Source organism: Balaenoptera acutorostrata, chromosome 3 (assembly GCF_949987535.1).
Source record: "Balaenoptera acutorostrata chromosome 3, mBalAcu1.1, whole genome shotgun sequence".
NCBI classification, from domain to species: domain Eukaryota; kingdom Metazoa; phylum Chordata; class Mammalia; order Artiodactyla; family Balaenopteridae; genus Balaenoptera; species Balaenoptera acutorostrata.
The window spans coordinates 104219937-104241923 of record NC_080066.1 but is presented as its reverse complement, the minus strand read 5'-3'; the positions used below and the strand labels follow the sequence as shown (position 1 = coordinate 104241923).

Sequence of the window (21987 nt, the reverse complement as noted above, 5' to 3'; positions counted from 1 at the left end):
TGTACCACATCTTCTTTATCCATTCCTCTGTTGATGGACATTTTGGTTACTTCCATGTCCTGGCTATTGTAAATAGTGCTGCAATGAACATTAGGGTGCATGTATTTTTTTGAATTATGGTTTTCTCTGGGTATATGCCCAGGAGTGGGATTGTTGGGTCATATGGTAGTTCTATTAATATTTTTTAGTTTCCTGTTTTCCATATTGGCTGTATCAATTTACATTCCCACCAACAGTGTAGGAGGGTTCCCTCTTCTCCACATCTTCTCCAGAGTGGTCCACTCTCGCCACTATTATTCAACATAGTTTTGGAAGTCCTAGCCATGGCAGTCAGAGAAGAAAAAGAAAAGGAATCCAGATTGGAAAAGAAGAAGTAAAACTGTCACTGTTGGCAGATGACATGATATTATACATAGAAAATCCTAAAGAGGCCACCAGAAAACTACTAGAGCTTATCAGTGAATTTGGTAAAGTCCCAGGATACAAAATTAATACGCAGGAATCTCTTGCATTCCTATACACTAACAACGAAAGATCAGAAGGAGAAATTAGGGAAACAGTCTCATTTACCACTGCAACAAAAAGATTAAAATACCTAGGAATAAACCTACCTAAGGAGACAAAAGACCTGTACTCAGAAAACTATAGGATACTGATGAAAGAAATCAAAGACAGCACAAACAGATGGAGAGACATACCATGTTCTTGGATTGGAAGAATCAATACTGTGAAAATGCCTATACTACCCAAAGACTCTTAACCTTTTGAAGCTTTAATTTCCTCACCTTTAAGATGAGATCAATGAAAATCCACTTCATAGGGTCATTGTCAGGATTACAGCTACTGCCATCTTACATTTATTTAGGGCTTTGCAATTTGCAAAGAGTCATACATACATGACCCCATTTAATCTTGTAACAGCCCCATCAGGTAGGTGGCAGGGAATGAGGAGGCTGAGGCTCAGAGGGTAAGCTCACGATTGCTGGGCGATTGATCTGGGACTTGGCGCTTTTTCTTCTGACTCTAAAATACCTTAATAGCCTCTTGGGAGGTGTGTTGTGAAGGGCCCCAGGCTCCTAAGCTGTGACATCAATAAGGAGATGAAAGCAGCCGGAAGATCATGAAGCATCTGAGCAAAGGCTCAGAATGTTGATTTGGGAAAGGGCGTGTGTGTGATACTGAGAGATCACTCTTGTCAGACTGGACAGATCCATGCTGGGGTGTGAGGGGAGAAGAGTTTAGGTGCTAGAAGGTAGATGTGGACTCTTCCTAGCCCTGGATGCTGCTTTCAGATCTCTCTCTTGTATGAGGGGCTGTGGGTGAGTGATGGGATTAATAACTCTCACTATCCCCAGGGGCGATGGTCGTCTTCTGGAGAGAAAAAGCCAGAAGACAAGGAATGGGCAGATGCTCAAATGCCTTTTTATAGTCTAAGCTTGGGAGAGGAGGAGGACGTGGAAGAGCTGACCCTGAAGCTCACCCCTGGGGACTCTGGCTCTCATCCTGAGCCTACTGACCAGGCCCTTCAGGAAAAGAAGGTAAAAGTCCCAGAGCTGGGGAGAGGTTGACAGTGGAGGGGAGGGCATAGCGAAGGTGGGTGGAGTGGTCACCAAAGGCTGGTCCCCTCCACAGATGGAAGGGGAAGGAACTCTGGTTTCTTACTTCCTAATCCCCTTTTCTGACCCCTCAGCCGGACAAACATCTGCCCGAATCTGGGTTCATTCTCTCTGTCTTTGGAAGTTGGCCTGAGTGGATGCTTAAGTTGGTCCTTATTACCTCTTTTCTCCTTTCTTCCCTCTCTTTCCCAATTCCCAGATGGTTCTAATGAGCTTTCTGTGTTCTACTCTGGTGTCAAATGTAAACACAAATGATGCAGCTTACTCTACCCAGGCTTTCCTCCTCAAAGCCTGTAGTGAACTTGCCCCCTTGGAGCCTGAATTTATACTCAAGGTATTGTGACATGAAAGAGGGGATGGGAGTGGGAAGTTAGGAGGAAGGGAGTTTGGTTGTGGTGTGTGAGGGGGATGGTGAGCGGCTTTATACTAGGGGCTGAAGGAACTTTACTTAGGAAGGTGGTAGGATCTCTGGGTGAGCCTGAGGCCCAGTCCCTAGGGTTCTCTGAGGAGTGGGGGAAGATAGGATTGAGAAAGTGTATCCTAGGGTTTGTTTTATTTAGTAGGTACACAGGGTAAGTACACAATGCTAGGCCTTGAGGGTTATACCAACAGATAAAACGAAACTTGGATCTGGCTCTTAGGGAGTGTATGGTATTATTAGCGAAGCAAAAACGATCCCAAATATTAAATAAATGCAAATGGAGTAGTAGATAGTGAATGTTTCAGAAGCAGAAAAGAGAGGGAAAATGTTTCCTATGAAGCTTTGGAAGATGGCAGGATAAATCAGCAGTTTGAACCCTGGGTAAGTTTTTGATAGACATTGATGGTGGGAGGTCTTCCAAAGCAGGAAAGGACAAGGTTAAAGGCCCTTAAATTGGGATAAGTAGACTTAGGAGAAGACTGGTGAATAAGGGCTAGATCATGGAAGATGTAGAATGCCAAGCCAAGAGGCTTGGATTTTATATTTACAGACAGTATGGAGGGCTCAGGAAAGGTTTTATGCAGGCTGATTAGATAAGCAAATTCATTTATGGCATGGTGCTGTGCAGAAGTGGCTGAGAGGCCAGCGCTCCCTACCCTGTGCCCTAGGCATCTCTGTACGCCAGGCAGCAGCTGAATGTCCGGGATGTGGCCAACGAAGTCTTGGCCATTGCTGCCTTCTTGCCAGTCTGCCGCCCCTACCTGCGACGGTATTTCTGTGCCATTGTCCAGCTACCTTCTGATTGGATCCAGGTAGCCAGGTTCTACCAGGTATGGCATTCAGTTCCCTGACTTTTGACCCTCACTTGGTTCCCTCTCCTTTGCTCACTGCATCTGTGGAGAAAATTCTCAGACACTTTGGCCTGCCCTCAGCTGTCCTCAACCCTGGTGCCCAGACAGGACAGCTTCTCCTGGTACCAGGCTGGGTTGCCCAACAGGGAAAAGATAATTGAGAAGGGTTGGACTGAGTTTGAGAAAACTTGGTGTTATTCCAGACCTCGTGTTTACAGCGAAGAGAATAAGAATCTGAGAAGTCTGCCCTCAGGTCCAGGACCACAGAAATTGTCGTTGTAGAGCTGGGGCTGGGGACTTCCTATCCTGTGCTGTCACTTAACCCCAGGAAGTGCTCTCATTTTGTTCTGGAGGGTCTCGCTCCTGATGGTTTCTCGTCTCTCTGACAGCGCCTGACTGAAGAAGAGGAGGACAGGCTGGTGCCCCTGCCTGCCTGCCTGCGTGCTGCGATGACGGACAAATTTGCCCAGTTTGATGAGTACCAGCTGGCTAAGTATAACCCTCGGAAGCACCGGGCCAAGAGGCGCCCCCGCCGGCCACCCCGCCCTCCAGTCAGTCCCTGCCTCAACCCTGGTCATTCACACCCTAGGCCCTTTTCCCCCGGAAAGTGAGAGGGGTGAGGGAACACGCTGACCTCCTTAAATAGCTGACATGTTTCTACCACCAGGAATAGAAGGAGTCAGAGAAATGCAGAGGAGCTGGGTAGAGCTCAGAGGGCAGAGAGGGCAGGGCCCGCCTCTTTCCCAGCCAGTTTCCTTTGTGGTAGAGATGGGCCTTCAGGGCTATTGGAATGGGTCTCTCTAGGGACACCCTCCACTTCCCCTTTTGAAATGGCTTGTCCTGTCCCTACAGAAGGAGCATCCATTTTCTGAGACACAGAAATACTTGCCAAAGTTCATTCGGCCTCTTCAAGAAGAACAGAGGATGGTGAGTGCCTTGTTCTGGGGTTGTAAACGTACACATGCAGTCTTTTCTCAACTAATATTTAGAAATGGAATTCCATCTGGTCCAGAAATACTGTTAGTGGGTATGGTAGGCACATGCCAATGTCCTACCCGGATAATTCTCAGCTGTGATTATGGGGTTTTGGGAGCCCCGGAAAAGGCCCCTTTCATCTCCATTTTGCTCTCCTTGGTGTCATGCTTTACTGACAGGTGGCACATCCAGCTGGATAAGTGAGTTAAAAACATTGTGAAATATCCACCTTCCATGGGAAGTTTTAAAAACAAACCAAACAAAGTTTTTTTCTTCTACTTTAATAACAAGGCACTGGTCATAGCGGTTAAGAGCATAGAAGCTGGATTCAGACCATCTGGGTTTCAATCTCCCCACCTGCCCCCCGCCCCCCCCCCCCCCACCAGTTGCTGGCTATGTGACCTTGGCCGAATGGCTTATTCTCTCTTGTCTCATTTTCCTCACATATAAAATGGGGATAGTAGCAGTACCTTCTTCATTGGGTTTTTTGTGAGGATTAAATCAGTTACTGTATTTAAAGTATTTCTGACAATACCTGGCACTGAGTAAGTGAGGATTTCATCATCATCATCATTAAAATAGATTTTTAGGAAAATATATTAATATTACAAGAAAACACATCCTCAGTTGGTCCATTGGTCTTTTCTCTTCATCCTATTAATACAACCCAAACTTAGCTCTTCTAACATAGAAGATTCTGAAAGCCAGCTTCTTTCATTTTTTAACTCCTCACAGCCTACATTGTGCTGATGCCTCCATTTACATGCTTCAGGTCTCAGTGATTTACTTATTTATTTATTTTTAAATTTATTTATTTATTTATTTTTGGCCGCGTTGGGTCTTCGTTGCTGCGCGCGGGCTTCTCTCTAGTTGCAACGAGCGGGGGCTACTCTTTGTTGCGGTACGCGGGCTTCTCATTGCGGTGGCTTCTCTTGTTGCGGAGCACGGGCTCTAGGCGCGTGGGCTTCAGTAGTTGCAGTGCGTGGGCTCAGTAGTTGTGGCTCACGGGCTTCGTTGCTCTGCAGCATGTGGCATCTTCCTGGACCAGGGCTCGAACCCGTGTACCCTGCATTGGCAGGCGGATTCTTAACCACTGTGCCACCAGGGAAGCCCCAGGTCTCAGTGATTTAAATAAGAGCTGCTTTTCCCTCTCCCTCCCTCTAAGAACAAGGTGTTTTCTGTTTATTCAATCCCCATCTTGCTTTTCACAAACCAGTCATCCCATGTTAACTATTGATAGTTCAACCTTGTGTAAATGAAACACGGTGACCCCATAGACCTACTCTATTATGTTCATCACAGAAGCTCTTGCTGTTGGAGAGTTTTGCCCTCTATTCCTATTCTTTGCCCAAAGCTACTTTGGGGAAAGAAATTACCATAGGTATAGGATAGTCTTGGTTTTTGTTTTCTGAAGAAAGTGACCATGGTCATAGATTGAATGACCCCTGTGGGACTTGTGGATATTTCCACAGTTTGAGGCAACCTGCAGTGCAGTGTCAGAGAAAAAGAATGAGCCAAGTTTCACCCTGAAGAAGTTGGTACAGAGACTGCACATCCATGAGCCTGCACAGCTTGTCCAGGCCCTGCTGGGCTGCAGGTGAGAAGATGCACCCTGAACACACGCTCCATCCGGATAATGCCCTGATTCTTCAACACCCATGGCCCCAATCCCTGTAGTTGGACCTCAGCAACATTAGTTTGGGCAGACCTGGCCTTAAATGTGACTCACTGGCTTTGACTGACTCACCATTCCTTTTCTCAGTTATTTTCAGCTGGCTTTGAGATCATAAGTTTTTCCTCCTCTGTTCCAGATACCCCTCCAACCTACAGGCCTTTTCTCGAAGTCGCCTCCCGGGGCCCTGGGATTCTAGCAGAGCCGGGAAGCGGATGAAGCTTGCTAAGCCAGAGACCTGGGAGCGAGAGCTGAGCTTGTGGGGGAACAAAGCTTCCGTCTGGGAGGAACTCATCGGTAGAGTAACCTTGACCGTCACACACCTTTCCTCTCTTCCTCATTCATGCCTCTACATTTTGGACCCTGACTAGAAGCTTTCCATGGCATGGTGCAGTTATTCTCTTACTTGGCAGTTCCATCACTGAAAATGATTGGATTTATCAGGTCTGCCATTGACCACACCAAAGTGAACAGTGGCACCTGCTTTGAGTAGCACTGGCATCATAGGTAGGTCATAATTCCAGACGTGGTTAGGTGATACACAGGCCTTTATCAACACATGACAAAAGCAATACCTTCTATCTGATTTCACTTGTGTCAATATCGGTGTAACTCATCCAAACAAGGTAGGACTAGTACGTGGCATACTGGAATCTCCACCAAAACCCATTTTTTAGGACATGGATGTTTTAGGTAATTTGCCCACACTGATAAAAAGAATTCAAATGGGGAAGACCAAGTTACTTTCAGTCTTCTCTTTCTGTCTGTTTTTTTGCTAGTTTATTTTTAACTGTAGAAGGATCTTCCTATTCCACTTTTTCTTTTATGTCCTCTTTCATCTTTGAAGTCAACTTCCTTCTGTTGAAAAATACCTGACTGTAGCCCTTTTGACTGCTTGAGTTTTGTGGACTTCATATGTTGGAGCTTCAGAAGCCCAAGTTGGCTTTTATTGCTCTGTAAGCTGCCATTTATAGGTTGTACGCAGGGCAGCCCAAAAAGCTTAACTGCTTATCGTTCCTCCCACTTTGGGGTTGTCACTGGTGCTGTATGTATCAGAATCACATGGGAATTAAAACACACACACACACACACACACACACACACACACACACACACACACACACACACACACACACACACACACACACATGCTTGACAACTTATTCTGCAATGTTTGATACAACTTTGGGTAGAGAAGGATAAAGGAGCCTGGATGGCAGTCAGCATGTGTTGGTGATTCTAGTATGCATCATCTCCCCTTCCCTCCCTCTGCCTCTGAAAATTAAAACTGTGCTATTTATCTTGGTTGAGACCAATGCCCATAATCTAAACCAGTGGTCTCCAGACCACTAGATCATTTATTGCAGAAACAATTTTTGGGATACACCAGCATATATGTATATATATATTTAAAAAGTTTTTATACATGTACTAATCAATTATGTACTTTAGGAACTATATAACATATAATTATATAAATATAGATATGAAAATAAATATAAATAAATATAACTATAAAATATAAGATAAAATATAATTAGATGTACAGATCCCTCTTTGGAAACCAGAGGCTCAGTAACAACTCATTAATGAATTATTTGGAATGAAATCAGTGAATTTCTCAATCTGTAGGATGAACATTCATTTATTCATCTAGTCAATAAATATGATATTGAACTTAATTTCTTATCAAAGTGATCTAGAAAATCTTTCATACATAGCAACATTTGAGCGAAACTAATGAGTTGACAGAGGATGAAATAGTTCATGAGTTGTCACACATCATTTACATTGCGTATACAACATAATTGTTCTACACAGTCTGTAAATCAGAAGTATTATGATCGGAGAACCCCAGGACTTCCAGCAGGCTTAAAGCTTTCTAGCTATAATTCAAATGAGACTTACATCACCTTAAAAAAGGTACCACCACTTTCCCAATGAAAGCTGCTGATGGTAGGGCTAGTGCCTGGGATGTGGGTGGGGACTAATAGGCCTGGTCTGTAATGTAGTCTGAATGCATCTCTGGGTGGTAGCCAGGAAAAATATCACACCTCCTATTTATGTTGACCTTTATCTAAAAGAAAGAATGTTTCCAATGTTTACTATACATATTGAACCCCTGTAGTCACTTAGTTCATGTTACATGGTTATGTGTCATGTATGATAGTTGAGGCTTATTGAGGAAGAGGAGGAGTTCCACAATACAAGGGCATTGATGGAGCCCCCTCACTCTTTTTTGGTTTCTGCATAATGAGACTTGTTGCAGCTTACCTCTGAATTGTAAATGGATTTAGAATTATTATTCAGTATTAACCAAACTAACCCTCTAAAATTGACATAAGCCTTAAAAAGATTATTAAGAAGCTATGACTTGGGACTTCCCTGGTGGCGCAGTGGATAAGAATCTGCCTGCCAATGCAGGGGACACGGGTACGGTCCCTGGTCTGGGAAGATCCCACATGCCGCAGAGCAACTAAGCCTGTGCGCCACAACTACTGAGCCTGCGCTCTAGGGCCCGTGAGCCACAACTACTGAGCCCGCGTGCCACAACTACAGAAGCCCGCATGCCTAGAACCCCTGCTCTGCAACAAGAGAAGCCACTGCAATGAGAAGCCCGTGCACCGCAATGAAGAGCAGCCCCTGCTTGCCGCAACTAGAGAAAGCTCGCACGCAGCAATGAAGACCTGAGGCAGCCAGAAATAAATAAATAATTAAAAAAAAAAAAAGAAACTATGACTTGAAGGTAATACTAATATCACAGGGACAAGTGAACAATAAAAAGTGACAGAAGTGAAATTCTGCTTCAGGGTGAATCTTTCTCACCTATCTTTATTTTATTTTTCTTTTATTATTTTTTTAATTAAAAAAATTGTTTTGGCTGTACCGTGTGGCATGTGGGATCTTAGTTCCCTGACCAGGGATCGAACCCGTGCCCCCAGCAGTGGAAGTGCAGAGTCTTAACCACTGAACCGCCAGGGAAGTCCCTTTTTCACCTATCTTTATTTTTTTAATTTACTTAAAAAAATTTTAAATTTATTTTATTTATTTATTTTACTTATATTTATTTTTGGCTGCATTGGGTCTTCGTTGCTGCGCGCGGGCTTTCTCTAGTTGCAGTGAGCGGGGGCTACCCTTTGTTGCGGTGTGCGGCTTCTCATTGCGGTGGCTTCTCTTGTTGCGGAACACGGGCTCTAGGCGCACGGGCTTCAGTAGTTGTAGCTCGCAGGCTCTAGAGCGCAGGCTCAGTAGTTGTGGCGCACGGGCTTAGTTGCTCCGCGGCATTTGGGATCTTCCCGGACCAGGGCTCAAACCCGTGTCCCCTGCATTGACAGGCGGATTCTTAACCACTGCGCCACCAGGGAAGCCCTCACCTATCTTTAAATAAAAAATGATGACTATTTAATCAGCTCATACAAGACATTGACCAAAAAACTTAAGAATTATCAAGAAGACTATTTGAAATATCAATTTACACTTACAGTTAATGGTGAACCTTTACTTTAAATGTATATCCTGCCTTGAAATATTAACTAATGATTGTACTACGTGTATATAATTTATAAGATTACACTAGGAAGTTTCTCTTTCAGCCATCTAAAAACTTTGGAAATCATTACTGTGGATTAGAGAATGTATTTTGCCTGTTGAGCCCAATCTCAGGGCTGGAGCCAGCAGAAAAAGTGATACCCTAAGTTGTTTATTGAAATAGCTAATCCCATAAACAGTGTTGATTAGGTTGTGCTCCAAGCCCAGGCAACCCAGTTGTTATCTTTCCAGACCTTTAAAACATTTTGGGTAGGATAGAGCATATGTTCGTACCTCATTTGCTCCGACCAGAACATTCTGCATGGCTCTGGTCTCTGACCTCTCTCACTCATCCTTTGTTTGCTTTTCTCACCCTATGTCCTACCTTCCACAGACAGTGGGAAGCTTCCCTTCATGGCCATGCTTCGGAATCTGTGCAACCTGCTACGGGTTGGAATCAGCACCCGCCACCACAAGCTTGTGCTCCAGAGACTCCAGCATGCTGTACGCGTGAGGGGCAGGGAGCCAGCCTTCTCCTAGTGGCTGGGGAAGGTCATAGCCACCAAGCTCTGTCCATATGGGCTGTAAACAGATACAGAGATTCAGATAGGTTGAGGGAGACAGGTTTGGGGGTTCATCATCCCTTTAGTATAGAGTATAAGAACTTTCCTTTTTATTTTCTGAGATCATTTCTGTGATTTAACTAACTTCAGAGGGAGTCTGATATAAAAGAAACAGGGAACCTTCTGTTACTTCCTCTCCTTTCCTCGTATTCTCGCATGACATCTTTCTTTATTCTTCTCCACCTTTATCTAACGTCTATTTTGGTCTTCCTCACCTTCCCACAGATCTACTAGAGTGGTTATCTCATCTTCCTGGTCCCTGGAGCCTCTGATGCTCCCCATGCTTCCTGGTCCTCTGCTCATGACCCCTCTCTTGCTTTGCAGAAGTCAGTGATCAACAGTCGGCAGTTTCCATTCAGATTCCTTAATGCTCATGATTCCATCAATGACTTTGAGGCTCAACTCAAAAAGAACGGTATTATCTCTCTTCTTCCAACTCCTGTTTGTCTCTCATGCCTGAGGATAGATGAGACAGCAGCACTGGTATTTTCAGCCTCTTGCCTTCCAGTCTCAGGGTATGGGGTGGGCAGAGGTCAGACACAGGCCAGCCCACAGGATCAGGACTCAGGACAGGCACTGATGGGAAGACAAGATGAGGGAATAGAAGCTGCCTGACTCACATACTTACCTGTCGCCACCCAGAGTTGCCACTTCCTTCCAACACAAAACTGATAAAGCAGATAATAATGAAAAACACAAGATATGGCAAGAAGTATGCCTATTCGGGGCAGTTTTGCAAACCAAGTCGTCGGGAACTTCGGGCAGCAATGATGATCCCCGTGATATATGGGCAGCTCAAGCGGAAGAAGCTGAAAATACACAAGGCCAGGTGTGTGTGTGAGTGTGTGCTATCTGGGAGCAAAGGGTGGGCAACAAGAGGCACCCTGAAAGGGCTTGGGAGTCATCTGGAAACCCAGCTTTTATTCTGCAAAGACATGCTTGTCAGTCATCCCAATGGCTGAGACTTGCCTGTTTCCAGCCTTCTCTCGCACAGCAAACCTTGTCTTTAACATTGTCCTGTAGAAAGATCATGAAACAAAATCTGTGTTTGGGCCTCCACTCTATTATCTGTGATTGCCTTATTGGTTTCTGTGGACTCCTTCAGCCTGTGTAGCACTTCCCGTCCTATTAGTACATGATAGTGCCTCTCTGCTTATGCTCTGGTTCACATTTTCTTTTTCTTCTCTGTGATATCTGTTTGTTTTTCTTTTTGTTTCTCTCCTCTGTGTACTTTCTGACCCATTCACTTTCCTTTTTCTTTTGACACATGTAAAGATAGTTATCATCAAGCAGACTCAAAGTCAGGCGTAAAACCTGTTCTGTAAGCTTGATGAAGTCCCAGCACTCTGTCCTTTTAGATGCATCCACAGTATCTTCATTCATTTTCATTCAAGACAAATGCAGGGCTCATCTAACCTTCTAGTAGGACTCAGTGGCCAGGACTCGCCTGAATCAGTGAATCAGTGGCAGAACATGGGGCCATTAAAGAATTAAGCTGAGGATGCAGTCCAAACAGGATGTCTTTGCTGGCCAGTTTGGTAGCCACTAGCCACAGGTGGCTATTGAGCACTTGAAATGTGGCTAATGGGAACTGAGGTGTGCTAGATTTCGGGGCAGTGTGAAAAAGGATGTAAAATATCTCATTTGTAATTTTTGTATTAATTACATGTTGAAGTGAAAAAAATATATATATAAGGCTAAATTAAATGTAATATTAATGTGTCCTGTTTCTTTCTACTTTTTAAAATGTGGCTGCTAGAAAACCTTACATTACATGTGTAATTTCAATTTAATTTCATTTCATTAATTGTAATTTATTTCTACTGGATAGCACTGGTAGAGACTGCTGGATTCTCTAGGTTAAAAAAACTATGAAAAAATTTAAACATGTACAAAAGTAATGAGAATAATATAATGGACTCCCGTGAAACTGTTAGCCACTTTCAGTGAAAATCTAGATTTTATCAGCCTTCCTTTCCTGATCCCTCTCTTCCCTTCTTTTCTTTTTTTTTTGAAGATGTTTTAAAAAAACAAATGCCAAATAATATGATACATCTTATTTCACCCCTCCATATTTCACATGTGTCTCTTAAAACAGACATTTTCTTGTATAATCAGAATGTCATTAATATACCTAACGGAACTGAAAATAATTCCTTGGTATTATCGTTTATTACCTAGTCTATATTCAAATTTCCCAGTTGTCTCAAAAGTATCATTTCACAGGTTTATTCAAATCAGGATCCAAACAAGGCATACACACATTACATGTAGTTATTAAGATTTACTTAAATCTCTTTTAAATTAATTAATTAATTTTATTTTTGGCTGCATTGGGTCTTTGTTGCCACACACAGGCTTTCTCTAGTTGCGGCGAGCGGGGGCTACTCTTGGTTGTAGTGCATGGGCTTCTCATGGCGGTGGCTTCTCTTGTTGTGGAGCATGGGCTCTAGGCACGCGGGCTTCAGTAGTTGTGGCTCGCGGGCCCAGTAGTTGTGGCTCGTGGGCTCTAGAGCGCAGGCTCAGTAATTGTGGCGCACGGGTTTAGTTGCTCCGTGGCATGTGGGATCTTCCCGGACCAGGGCTTGAACCCGTGTCCCCTGCATTGGCAGGCGGTTTCTTAACCACTGTGCCACCAGGGAAGTCCCAGATTTACTTAAATCTCTTAAAATCTTTTAATTGTTTTCATGCCATTGACTTGCTGTGGAAATCAGGTTCAGGGGGCCCCACAGAATGTCCCATATTCTAGATTTGTCTACTTCTCCAGTGTCATCTCACTTGTTTCTGTATTTCGTGGACCCTGGGCATTATCTCTAAAAGCTTGAGTAGATTCATATTTAACTTTTTTCTTACATGAATATTTCGTAGGTGATCCTTTGTACACAATGAGTAAGACCACCAGAATTTTTGTCTCCTGGTAGGACACAGGATCAGGAGGCACCAGAAGCCTAGTGGTCCCACTCATAGTGTTGATGATTGATCAGTGCTTTTAGGTTATGGTAGCCTGATTTCTCCACTGTAAAGTTAATGGTTTATCCACTTGATAGTCTATGCCCGAATCAATTGTTTCATTAGCAGTTGCAGAATGGGGGTTTTCTATCATTCCCATATTTATTAGCTGGAACTCTAAAAAGAACTTCCCTCATGAACTAAAGCTATTTAGTTACTTTGAAATAGAGATTGTCTTGTAAAGGTGGGATGAATGTTCAATTCTTTCTCCTTTAATTGCCATTTTTTAGAGGAAGAAGTTAGCATGTGTTCTTTAAATTACAATGTAAAAACATGTAGCCTTAAATCTTGCCTCATGAAGTAAGTATGGATTGATGGCAAGCGATTTCAGAGAATGGGTCTTAAGATGACTTCTCTCCTGCCATGAGAATGGATTAGGATAGTCTTGTAGAATGGGGGCCAAGGGAGGCTCTGTCCCTGTTTTCTCTACTGACATTGGAGATGGGCTGTGGAGGGGGTGAAGACTTTATACTTGAGTGGCAAGTTCTCATCTTCCCATCTGCCTCAAAGTGGCAAACAGTGACCCCCCTGTCTGTTTGTTTCCTGCCTGCAGACAGTGGAAATACGACCGTGCGATGCTGGCTCAGTATCGACAGGCCCTGGAGACAGCTGTGAACCTCTCCGTCAAACACAGCCTACCCCCGCTGCCAGGCCGCACCCTCTTGGTCTATCTGACAGATGCTGATGCAGACAGGATCCTTCCCAAGAGCAACCCACAAGGGGTAAAAGAATAAAAAGATGGGGTGGTGTTGGTAGGATGCTGGAGATCCTGAGAGGCGTCCTGTTCCCAGACCTGGTTCTCCCAGGCAAACACTCAGAACTAAAATAAGTGACATGCATTTGCTTCCCAGTATCAGACCTTGGTTCCTAGGGATAATTCCTAGAATGTGATCTCAAGCATGTTCGTGGATCGTAGCACTAACCTTTCACATTTGGCTGGTCCTTAATACTCTCTAAATTTCTGTCACCAAAATATGTGTCACTTTTACCTCCTTACATCCCAGTGTTGAATTTGGGCAGGGATCCTGGCCCTTCTCCACCTTCCTACCTGGTCAACTCTTCCTGGGCTGCTGAAGCTGCCCCATCTTAACTGGGGATTTTGTCCACTTTTCCCCAACCAGTGGAGACGTTTGGCCTCTAGAGCTGGGTGGGCAAAGGTGGATTCTAAAATAGGGGAGTCTTATTTTATCCTGATGCTTGTCCAATCAGCCCCCTCTGAACTATGTGCTGCTGTTGATTGCAATGATGATGACACGGACAGAGCAGGTGGATCTCTTGCTGTGTGGAAGTGGCACTTTGAAGACTGCTGTGATTAAGGCAGAGGAAGGTATCCTGAAGACTGCCACCAAACTCCAAGCTCAAGTCCAGGTCAGACACCCACCGTGCAAATATATGTGAATAGACAGAGGCCTGGGAATAGCCTGACTACGAAAGGCTTGGTTATACTCAGTTTAGAAGATTTCTTTCTTTCTTTTTTTAAAAAATATTTATTTATTTATCTGGTTGCACCAGGTCTTAGTTGCGGCAGGTGGGCTCCTTAGTTGTGGCTCCCGGGCCCCTTAGTTGCAGCTCACCAGCTCCTTAGTTGCGGCACACAGGCTCCTTAGTTGTGGCATGTGAACTCTTAGTTGCGGCATGCAAATGGGATCTAGTTCCCTGACCAGGGATGGAACCCAGGTCCCCTGCATGGGGAGCACAGAATCTTAATCCACTGCGCCACCAGGGAACTCCCTCAGTTCTGAAGATTTCTTGAGCAGACTATAGTATTTGTTGTTTAATGATCATCTCCCATGCAACCACACGACACGAGTCTCTTTCCTTCAGGAGTCGGATGGAAAGTGTGAATGGTCCCTGCCTACTTTTGGGAAGTACTTGCTGTCCCTGGCTACCCAAAGGGTCCCTGTGAGTACTGCCCAGTCCCTGAGAAACCCTCCCCTCCCCAACATTTTCCTCCACACTGATGTATCTCATTTCTCAAAGCTTCCTTGCACGCTATGCACAATACCCTGCTGGCTGCAACCCCCTACTCAGTGGCATGCTGGTAAATATTTAACAACCAGCAATCTGGAAAAATAAGTCTTGGTTAATAGCATTTGCTAATTTCCATGATGTAAATACTCCTTCCATGGCTGATTTCAAGCTACCAACGTGCTGTCAGTGAACACAGAGTGGGGAAGAGGTACTCAGAGGTACTCAGTAGCACAGTTTGTATAGTATTTCCACAGTAGAGATAAAGTAAATGTAAATAAGGTCAAGAGTAGATAATAGTGAAATGTAGTAAAATAATTAGGAAGTAATGATTTTTTAGTATTTATTACCTTTGTTTTTAAAAAAATTTATTCAATTATAAGCTTATACAATTTAATATTTAATGGCGGTTCGTGTTTAACAGCTGGCTCACAGAATTCCTAAAAGTTTGACAGTCAGCTCTTGTCAGCCTGAATGACCAGCTACACACTGCCCCACCCCAAACTCCACTTTATGTTAAATTTTTATTATTTTTATTAAAAATTAAAAAAATTTTAATACAATTTTTAAGGCTGCTTTCCATGTACAGTTATTACAAAATATTGACTATATTCCGCCTGTTGTACAATACGTCCTTGAGCTATCTTATACCCAGTAGTTTGTACCTCCCCCCCCCACCCCATATTATCCCCCTGCCACTGGTAACCTCTAGTTTGTTCTCTGTATCTGTGACTTTGCTTCTGTTTTGTTTTATTCACTAGTTTGTTGTATTTTTCAGATTCCACATATAACTGATATCATACAGTATTTGTCTTTCTCTGTCTGACTTATTTCACTTAGCATAATGCCCTCCAAGTCCACCCATGTTGCTGCAAATGGCAAAATTTTGTTCTTTTTTATGGCTGAGTAGTATTCCATTGTGTGTGTGTGTATGTATGTATACATGTATATACATACTAAATGCATATACATACACCACATTTATATATAATGTATGTGTATACATATATATATATATATATACACACATACACACACCATATTTCCTTTTTTTTTTTTTTTTTGGCTGTACCATGTGGCTTGTGGGATCTTAGTTTCCCAACCAGGGATTGAACCCAGCCCCTCAGCAGTGAGAGCACGGTATTCTAACCACTGGACCGCCAGGGAATCCCATATACCACATTTTCCTTATCCATTTATCTGTTGATGGACACTTAGGTTGCTTCCATGTCTTGCCAACCCCAAACTCTACTTTGATGCCCCTCAAGTCAGGGTGGAGTGGGCTTTCCCACCCTGAGTGCTCTCAGAAAAGGCCGTTTTCCCCCCACCTCAGAGTTCTCCTAATTCCCCAGTCCTCAGAGACCTGTCTGTTGATGTCCTGAGCTCTTTGGTACCTCTACTATCCCTCTGTTCCTCATCTTAGCCCCTCCCTTTTCATCTTACAGGTGGACAGGGTCATCGTCTTTGGCCAAACTACAAATGAGAAACTGATAAATGCAGCCAAACAGCTTTTCTGGCAGCACGTGAATCCCAAGTGCCTCTTTGTTGGTGTTCTCCTAAGAAGGACAGGTTACCTGTAAGGGCGCTCACATTCCTTGCCCAGTGCCAGCAGATAGAGATCCATATTTCCCGTCTACCTCTACTAAAGCGTGGGACACTCCCACTCACCAGACCCCTCCCCATTTCTGTCTCTTACCTCTATTGCACTTCAAGTGCTAGAACCTTCTCTGAAGTCTTCAGGCTGGCTCCATACCCCTTCGTGATGGTCCACCCCAGTCCCAGCCTAGCACAGAACCCTATTAAAAGTGCACAGGTAGGGTGTCCATCCTAGGATGTTAGGGGCAGTGACTCTGTGTTCTTGGCACTGTTTCTGACTGGTAGTGACTACTCTTCCTTTACCAGATACACAGATTTGAATCCCAATGACGTGACACTCTCAGGCTGCACTGACGGGATACTGAAGTGAGTACAGGATGGACACTGGAGAGGTTGGGGGCTTTGTTAGAACATCTTTTAGAGATTATCTGTGGCCTCTGCTCTATTCACTTCCTTTTTTTAAAATAAATTTATTTATTTTATTTTTGGCTGCGTTGGGTCTTCATTGCTGTGTGCGGGCTTTCTTTAGTTGCATCGAGCGGGGGCTACTCTTCGTTGCGGTGTGCGGGCTTCTCATTGCGGTGGCTTCTCTTGTTGTGGAGCATGGGCTCTAGGCGCACGGGCTTCAGTAGTTGTAGCACACGGGCTTAGTTGCTCCGCAGCATGTGGGATCAGGAATTCCTGGACCAGGGATCGAACCCATGTCCCCTGCATTGGCAGGCAGATTCGTAACCACTGCACCACCAGGGAAGTCCCCACTTCCTTTTTAAAGCAAGATAAAAGTTTATTCCTCTTTTACAGCTGTCTAGGCATGGCAACAGCACAGTATTACAGGGACCTGGGCATCTTCTATCTGTTGCTCTACCATCCTCAAATACTCTGCTTCCACCTCATAGTTCATGATGGCTGCTCCAGCTCCAGCCATTATTTTTGTATTACATCTAGCAGGAAAGGAGAAAAGGGGACATGGGAGATTGTGCTGTTTGCTTTTAAGGGAACAACTCAAGAGTTGGTCACGTCACTTCTATTCATTCTCTGTGGCCTCTGTTCCATTCCGTTTCAGAGGAAATTCCATGTTAACTTTATTTATTTATGCCAGATCCAGAAATCTTTTAACTTTATTTTTCTCTGCGCTACTAGGATTCCCATTTATTTGGTTTTTTCCCCTGCCTTTTCCTTTGGATGCCACCCATTGCCCCCTACTCCTGTTAGGAAGCCTCATACACTTCCCTCCCTCTCCAGGGAGCTTTCATGGCTGGTACAGATCTGATCAAGCCCAGACTGGAATAATCTTAATCTTTACATCTTCATTCAGCCCAGTCGCCCCTGGCTCAACAGAAAGCCTATGATAACCATGCACACAGCAGAAGAGGCTATAACTGGGTTTCTTCTTTGTTCTTTCATTCCTGTGGTTCTGCTGCCTCGCTTATTTTAAGTCTACATTTACTGTTTATGGTCATCTTCTTAAGGAGCTCCAGTTAACTGGGTGAACCTAATCTAGCCATATCTTTGTCCCCTACCCCCTTGGAAGATCTTCCTGATTCTCACTCTGCTATTTCGCTCTCATTTATTTTGTCACTCTTTATGTCAGGTTCATTGCAGAGCGTGGGGCCTCCCGCCTTCTAGAACATGTAGGCCAAATGGACAAAATATTCAAGATTCCACCACCCCCAGGGAAGACAGAGGTCCAGTCTCTCCGGCCACTGGAAGAGAATACTCCAAGCCCCTTGGCTCCTGTTTTCCAGCTTGGGTCAGTCTGTGTTTTATGCCTTTGTGAATTGGGAGGGGCTTCAGTCGAAACCTAGAGAAACTCAGGTGACTGAAATTCTGACTGTAGGGATGCTGCTTGTTCTATTCGCTGAGGAATGCTTCCTCTTTCCCAGGTAGGGGTGTCTCTAACACAGACGGTGAGCATGCCCATTTCTCTACCAGGGAAAGGGGTTAGGATGCGAGGCGCGTGGCAGGCACCAGGGCTCAGGCAGAGGGCTCAGGGGCGCAGGCTCTGGCTTTTCCATCCTGGCTTTGCCACATAGTAGCTTGAAACTTGGGCTAGTTGCTTGATGTCTTAAGCTGTAGTTTCTTGATCAGTACAATGGAGGTAATGCTTGTGCTTACCTCACAGTGCTGTCATGAGCATTACATGGGCAGAGTGTAGGTGCGTAATAATTATTGCTGACACAGGAGGGGTGCCCGAGAAATGGCAAGTGGGTTTATTTATTTATTTATGTTTGGCCACGCCGCGTGGCACGTGGGATCTTAGTTCTCCGAACCTGCGCCCCTCGCACTGGCAGTCGCCAGGTGAGGTTTAATTTCTAGGCTCTGCAGTTGAGGTTACAAGCAGGTTATTCTCTGGAGGCCTGCTGGACTCCCCCCCTGCAGTCTGCTGTATCTGGCTTGTCAGTGCTGAGGGGAGGTCACAGCCCTGTGTGTGGAGCTGGGCTGTGGGCTGATCCCTGGCTTTCCTGCAGATGGCGCAGCGTCCGGCTTTTCATTTCCTCCACTTTCCGGGACATGAATGGGGAGCGGGACCTGCTGCTGAGGTCCCTGCTGCCAGCACTGCAGGCCCGAGCGGCCCCCCACTGCATCAGCCTTCATGCCATCGACCTGCGCTGGGGCGTCACCGAGGAGGAGACCCGTCGGAACAGGTATGGGGGCCACAGAGAAGAGGGGCTGAGTAGGCGATGAGGGGCTTGAGTGGGGGAGCTGACCTGGGCAGGGCTGGGGCTGCAGGGTGGCTGAGTGCCAAGGGTACGGGGTGCTCTTTGGATGCCATCGGTTGTGAGCCAGAGCCCCGTCTCCCTGACACGACGCCCCCATGACCATCCTGCAGGCAGCTGGAAGTGTGCCTGGGGGAGGTGGAGAACTCGCAGCTGTTTGTGGGCATCCTGGGCTCCCGCTATGGCTATGTTCCCCCCAACTACAGCCTCCCTGACCATCCTCACTTCCTCTGGGTAAGGCAGACAAGGTTGGGGCAGGGATGCGAGAAGCCTCGGTATGTCTAGAACCCTGGGACTCTGCACAGGCAGATCCTTGAGACTTGAAGTGAAACACAGGTAGGAGGTTCTGCGAGTGATCAAGTCCTAGATGAGGGAATTCCTTTGGGAAATACCTCTGGGCTGGCCATGGGGTGCGAGAGGTAAGTGGTAGGGCTGATTAGGCTTTGCCGTCAGACAGAGCTGGGTTCTGATCTCCCTTCTGTCATTGTGCAGCTTTATGGAAAATGGTTTATCTTAATCTAGCCTCAACTTCTTCATATATTAAAGAGAAACAGTGATGTCTACATTGCAGGGTTATTATAAGAATTAGAAATCTATTTTTTAAATGCTCAAAAAAAATGCTCAACATGTGAAAGGCATTCAATCAACGTTAGCTATTAGCTATATTTTATTGGCTTGTATCTGGAGGGAGAGAGGAACATTACTGAGATGAAGGGGCCCTGGGGTCTTGGCAGGTCTTGGAGGAGGGGTTCGTGTGACCAGGACTGAACCTTCCTGCTCTCTGGCCTCTGCCTGCAGGCCCGGCAGTACCCTTCAGGTCGCTCTGTGACGGAGATGGAGGTGATGCAGTTCCTGAATCGGGGCCTCCGCCTGCAGCCCTCTGCCCAGCCTCTCATCTACTTCCGGGATTCTAGCTTCCTCAGGTACCTTCTGTTGCCTCCAGGCCTCAGTCTCCAAAGAAGGCCAGACAGGCTCAGTGGACGTGTCTTCTGTCCATAACATTCAGAGTACAAGAGGGGGACCTAGAATGGAGAAACAGGGACCAGAAGGCTTGCCTTGCAGCACCAAAGCAGCCTTGCAGGAGATCTCCACTTGAGGGGTTTCAGGGAACCACAGCCAGGTCTGGTGGTTGGGGATGGAGAGAGGCTGGGGTCTGAATCCAGCCCCACTCTTGGGGTATCTTTGGTGGTCAGCTCTGTGCCAGATGCCTGGAAGTCTGACTTTATTTCTGAGTCTGAAGAGGCTGCCCATCGGCTCTCAGAACTGAAGAGCTACCTGAGCAGACAGGAAGGGATCACCTGTCGCAGGTGAGCTGGGAGAGGTAGGGAGCATCTGCATGGAGCGAGGTGGTGAGGGGGGCCCAGCCTGCTGTGACCCCGCTTGTGCTCGCTTTGCCTACAGATACCGCTGTGAGTGGGGTGGTGTAGCGGCTGGCCGGCCCTATGTTGGGGAGCTGGAGGAGTTTGGGCAGCTGGTTCTGCGGGATGTGTGGAATATGATCCAGAAGCTTTATCTACAGGTCAGCAGGAGCTCTGGTGGCCAGGGGAGTGGAGAGGGGGTAGGGTGGGCCGGGTAGTCCTGGGTGGGAGGTAACTTGGTGGGGACACAGTGAGTTTTAGGCCTGGGGTCCTGAGGAGCATGGAAGTATAGATAGTCACTGCCCCATGTGTTCTCAGCCTGCGGCCCAGCCGGAGCAGACAGTGCCTATCCAGGATGATGACTTGGTCCAGGCCGCCTTTCAGCAGCTGAAGAACCCACCGAGCCCTGCCCGACCACGCCTGCTTCGGGACACAGTGCAGAAGCTGATGCGGCACCAGGGGAGGCTGAGCCTGGTGACCGGGCAGTCGGGACAGGGCAAGACCACCTTCCTGGTACAGAGTCTCAGAGGCCTGGACAGGAGGGAGGGCTGTGTGAGCTCAGGAGGGCTAAGGAGGTGGGAAACAGGGAGCTTGTGCATGTGAAATGTGACCGTGTTTTCTGGTCTCTTCCCATGCAGGCATCCCTTGTGTCAGCCCTGCAAGCTCCTGATGGGGCCCCGGTGGCCCCCTTAGTCTTCTTCCACTTTTCAGGGGCCCGCCCTGACCAGGGTCTTGTCCTCATCTTGCTCAGACGCCTCTGTGCCTATCTGCATAGCCAGCTGCAAGAGCCAAGTGCCCTCCCCAGCACGTACCGGTGTGTTTCTCCCCCACTTAGCCCAGCCTTGTTGATAGCACGTGACACCACCCCCGCCGACCTTGGTCCTCCTCCTCCATACACAGGGGCCTGGTGTGGGAGCTGCAGCAGAGGCTGCTGCCCAAGTCCGCTCAGTCCCTGAAAACTGGCCAGCCTCTGGTGCTGATCATTGATGGGGTCGACAGGTTGGTGGACAAACATGGGCGGCTGATCTCGGACTGGATCCCTAAGACCCTCCCCCGGGTAAGTGTGAGAAGGAGGTGGGGTGGGACGCAGTAGGGAGAGGGACCTCTCCAACAGCCTTCTCCTCCTTTTCCTTCAACGCTTTTACCCCGTTGCCCAAATCCCACAGTGGGTGCACCTGGTGCTGAGTGTGTCCAGTGATTCCGCCCTGGGGGAGACACTCGAGCAGAGCCGAGGTGCCCATGTGGTGGCCCTGGGGCCTCTGGAGCCGTCTGCCCGGGCCCGGCTGGTGCGAGAGGAGCTGGCCCTGTACGGGAAGCGGCTGGAAGAGTCACCTTTTAACAACCAGGTTGGGTGTAGGCCAGGGCGGGTGGGTGTGTGGGGTGAATCTGGGAGCTGGGAGAACCCCGGGTGCTGAAGCTAGCAGCTGCCCACGCAGACCAGCTCCTTCATTTTCTCAGCCGAGGGAAGTTGTCAATAAGATAACTGCGATTCCTTATAATGTCACCCATTCCTTTTCTCCTGGTGAATGGCCTCTCCAGGGCCTGTCCGGGCGAGGGCAGGAGAAAGCTGTGGCTGTCGAATGGGGTAGGCTGAACCACGGGGGGTTTTCTGAAAGCGGAGCTGGCTGGCTAGAGCAGTGCAGGGCAGGGATG

General features: G+C 46.5%; 1 protein-coding gene across 3 annotated transcripts in view; it reads left to right on the top strand.

Moving 5' to 3' along the window:
* Positions 1–21987, top strand: part of TEP1 (telomerase associated protein 1) — a 40773-nt gene that overhangs the window by 5989 nt on the left and 12797 nt on the right. For all 3 annotated transcript variants that reach the window (XR_003623245.2, XM_007180475.2, XM_028166064.2), the window contains exons 3-27: positions 1356–1538; positions 1816–1950; positions 2706–2867; positions 3278–3439; positions 3741–3815; positions 5336–5460; positions 5675–5832; positions 9458–9567; positions 10011–10101; positions 10329–10515; positions 13249–13417; positions 13905–14063; positions 14520–14597; positions 16109–16239; positions 16566–16625; positions 17851–18009; positions 18728–18904; positions 19090–19210; positions 19775–19899; positions 20170–20283; positions 20378–20495; positions 20653–20847; positions 20973–21148; positions 21235–21391; positions 21501–21680. Coding sequence is in view for 2 of the 3 variants with exons in the window: in XM_007180475.2 (XP_007180537.2) it covers positions 1356–1538; positions 1816–1950; positions 2706–2867; positions 3278–3439; positions 3741–3815; positions 5336–5460; positions 5675–5832; positions 9458–9567; positions 10011–10101; positions 10329–10515; positions 13249–13417; positions 13905–14063; positions 14520–14597; positions 16109–16239; positions 16566–16625; positions 17851–18009; positions 18728–18904; positions 19090–19210; positions 19775–19899; positions 20170–20283; positions 20378–20495; positions 20653–20847; positions 20973–21148; positions 21235–21391; positions 21501–21680 (3507 nt within the window). In the remaining variant the exon portion in view is untranslated. The remainder of the gene's footprint in view (positions 1–1355; positions 1539–1815; positions 1951–2705; positions 2868–3277; positions 3440–3740; positions 3816–5335; positions 5461–5674; positions 5833–9457; positions 9568–10010; positions 10102–10328; positions 10516–13248; positions 13418–13904; positions 14064–14519; positions 14598–16108; positions 16240–16565; positions 16626–17850; positions 18010–18727; positions 18905–19089; positions 19211–19774; positions 19900–20169; positions 20284–20377; positions 20496–20652; positions 20848–20972; positions 21149–21234; positions 21392–21500; positions 21681–21987) is intronic.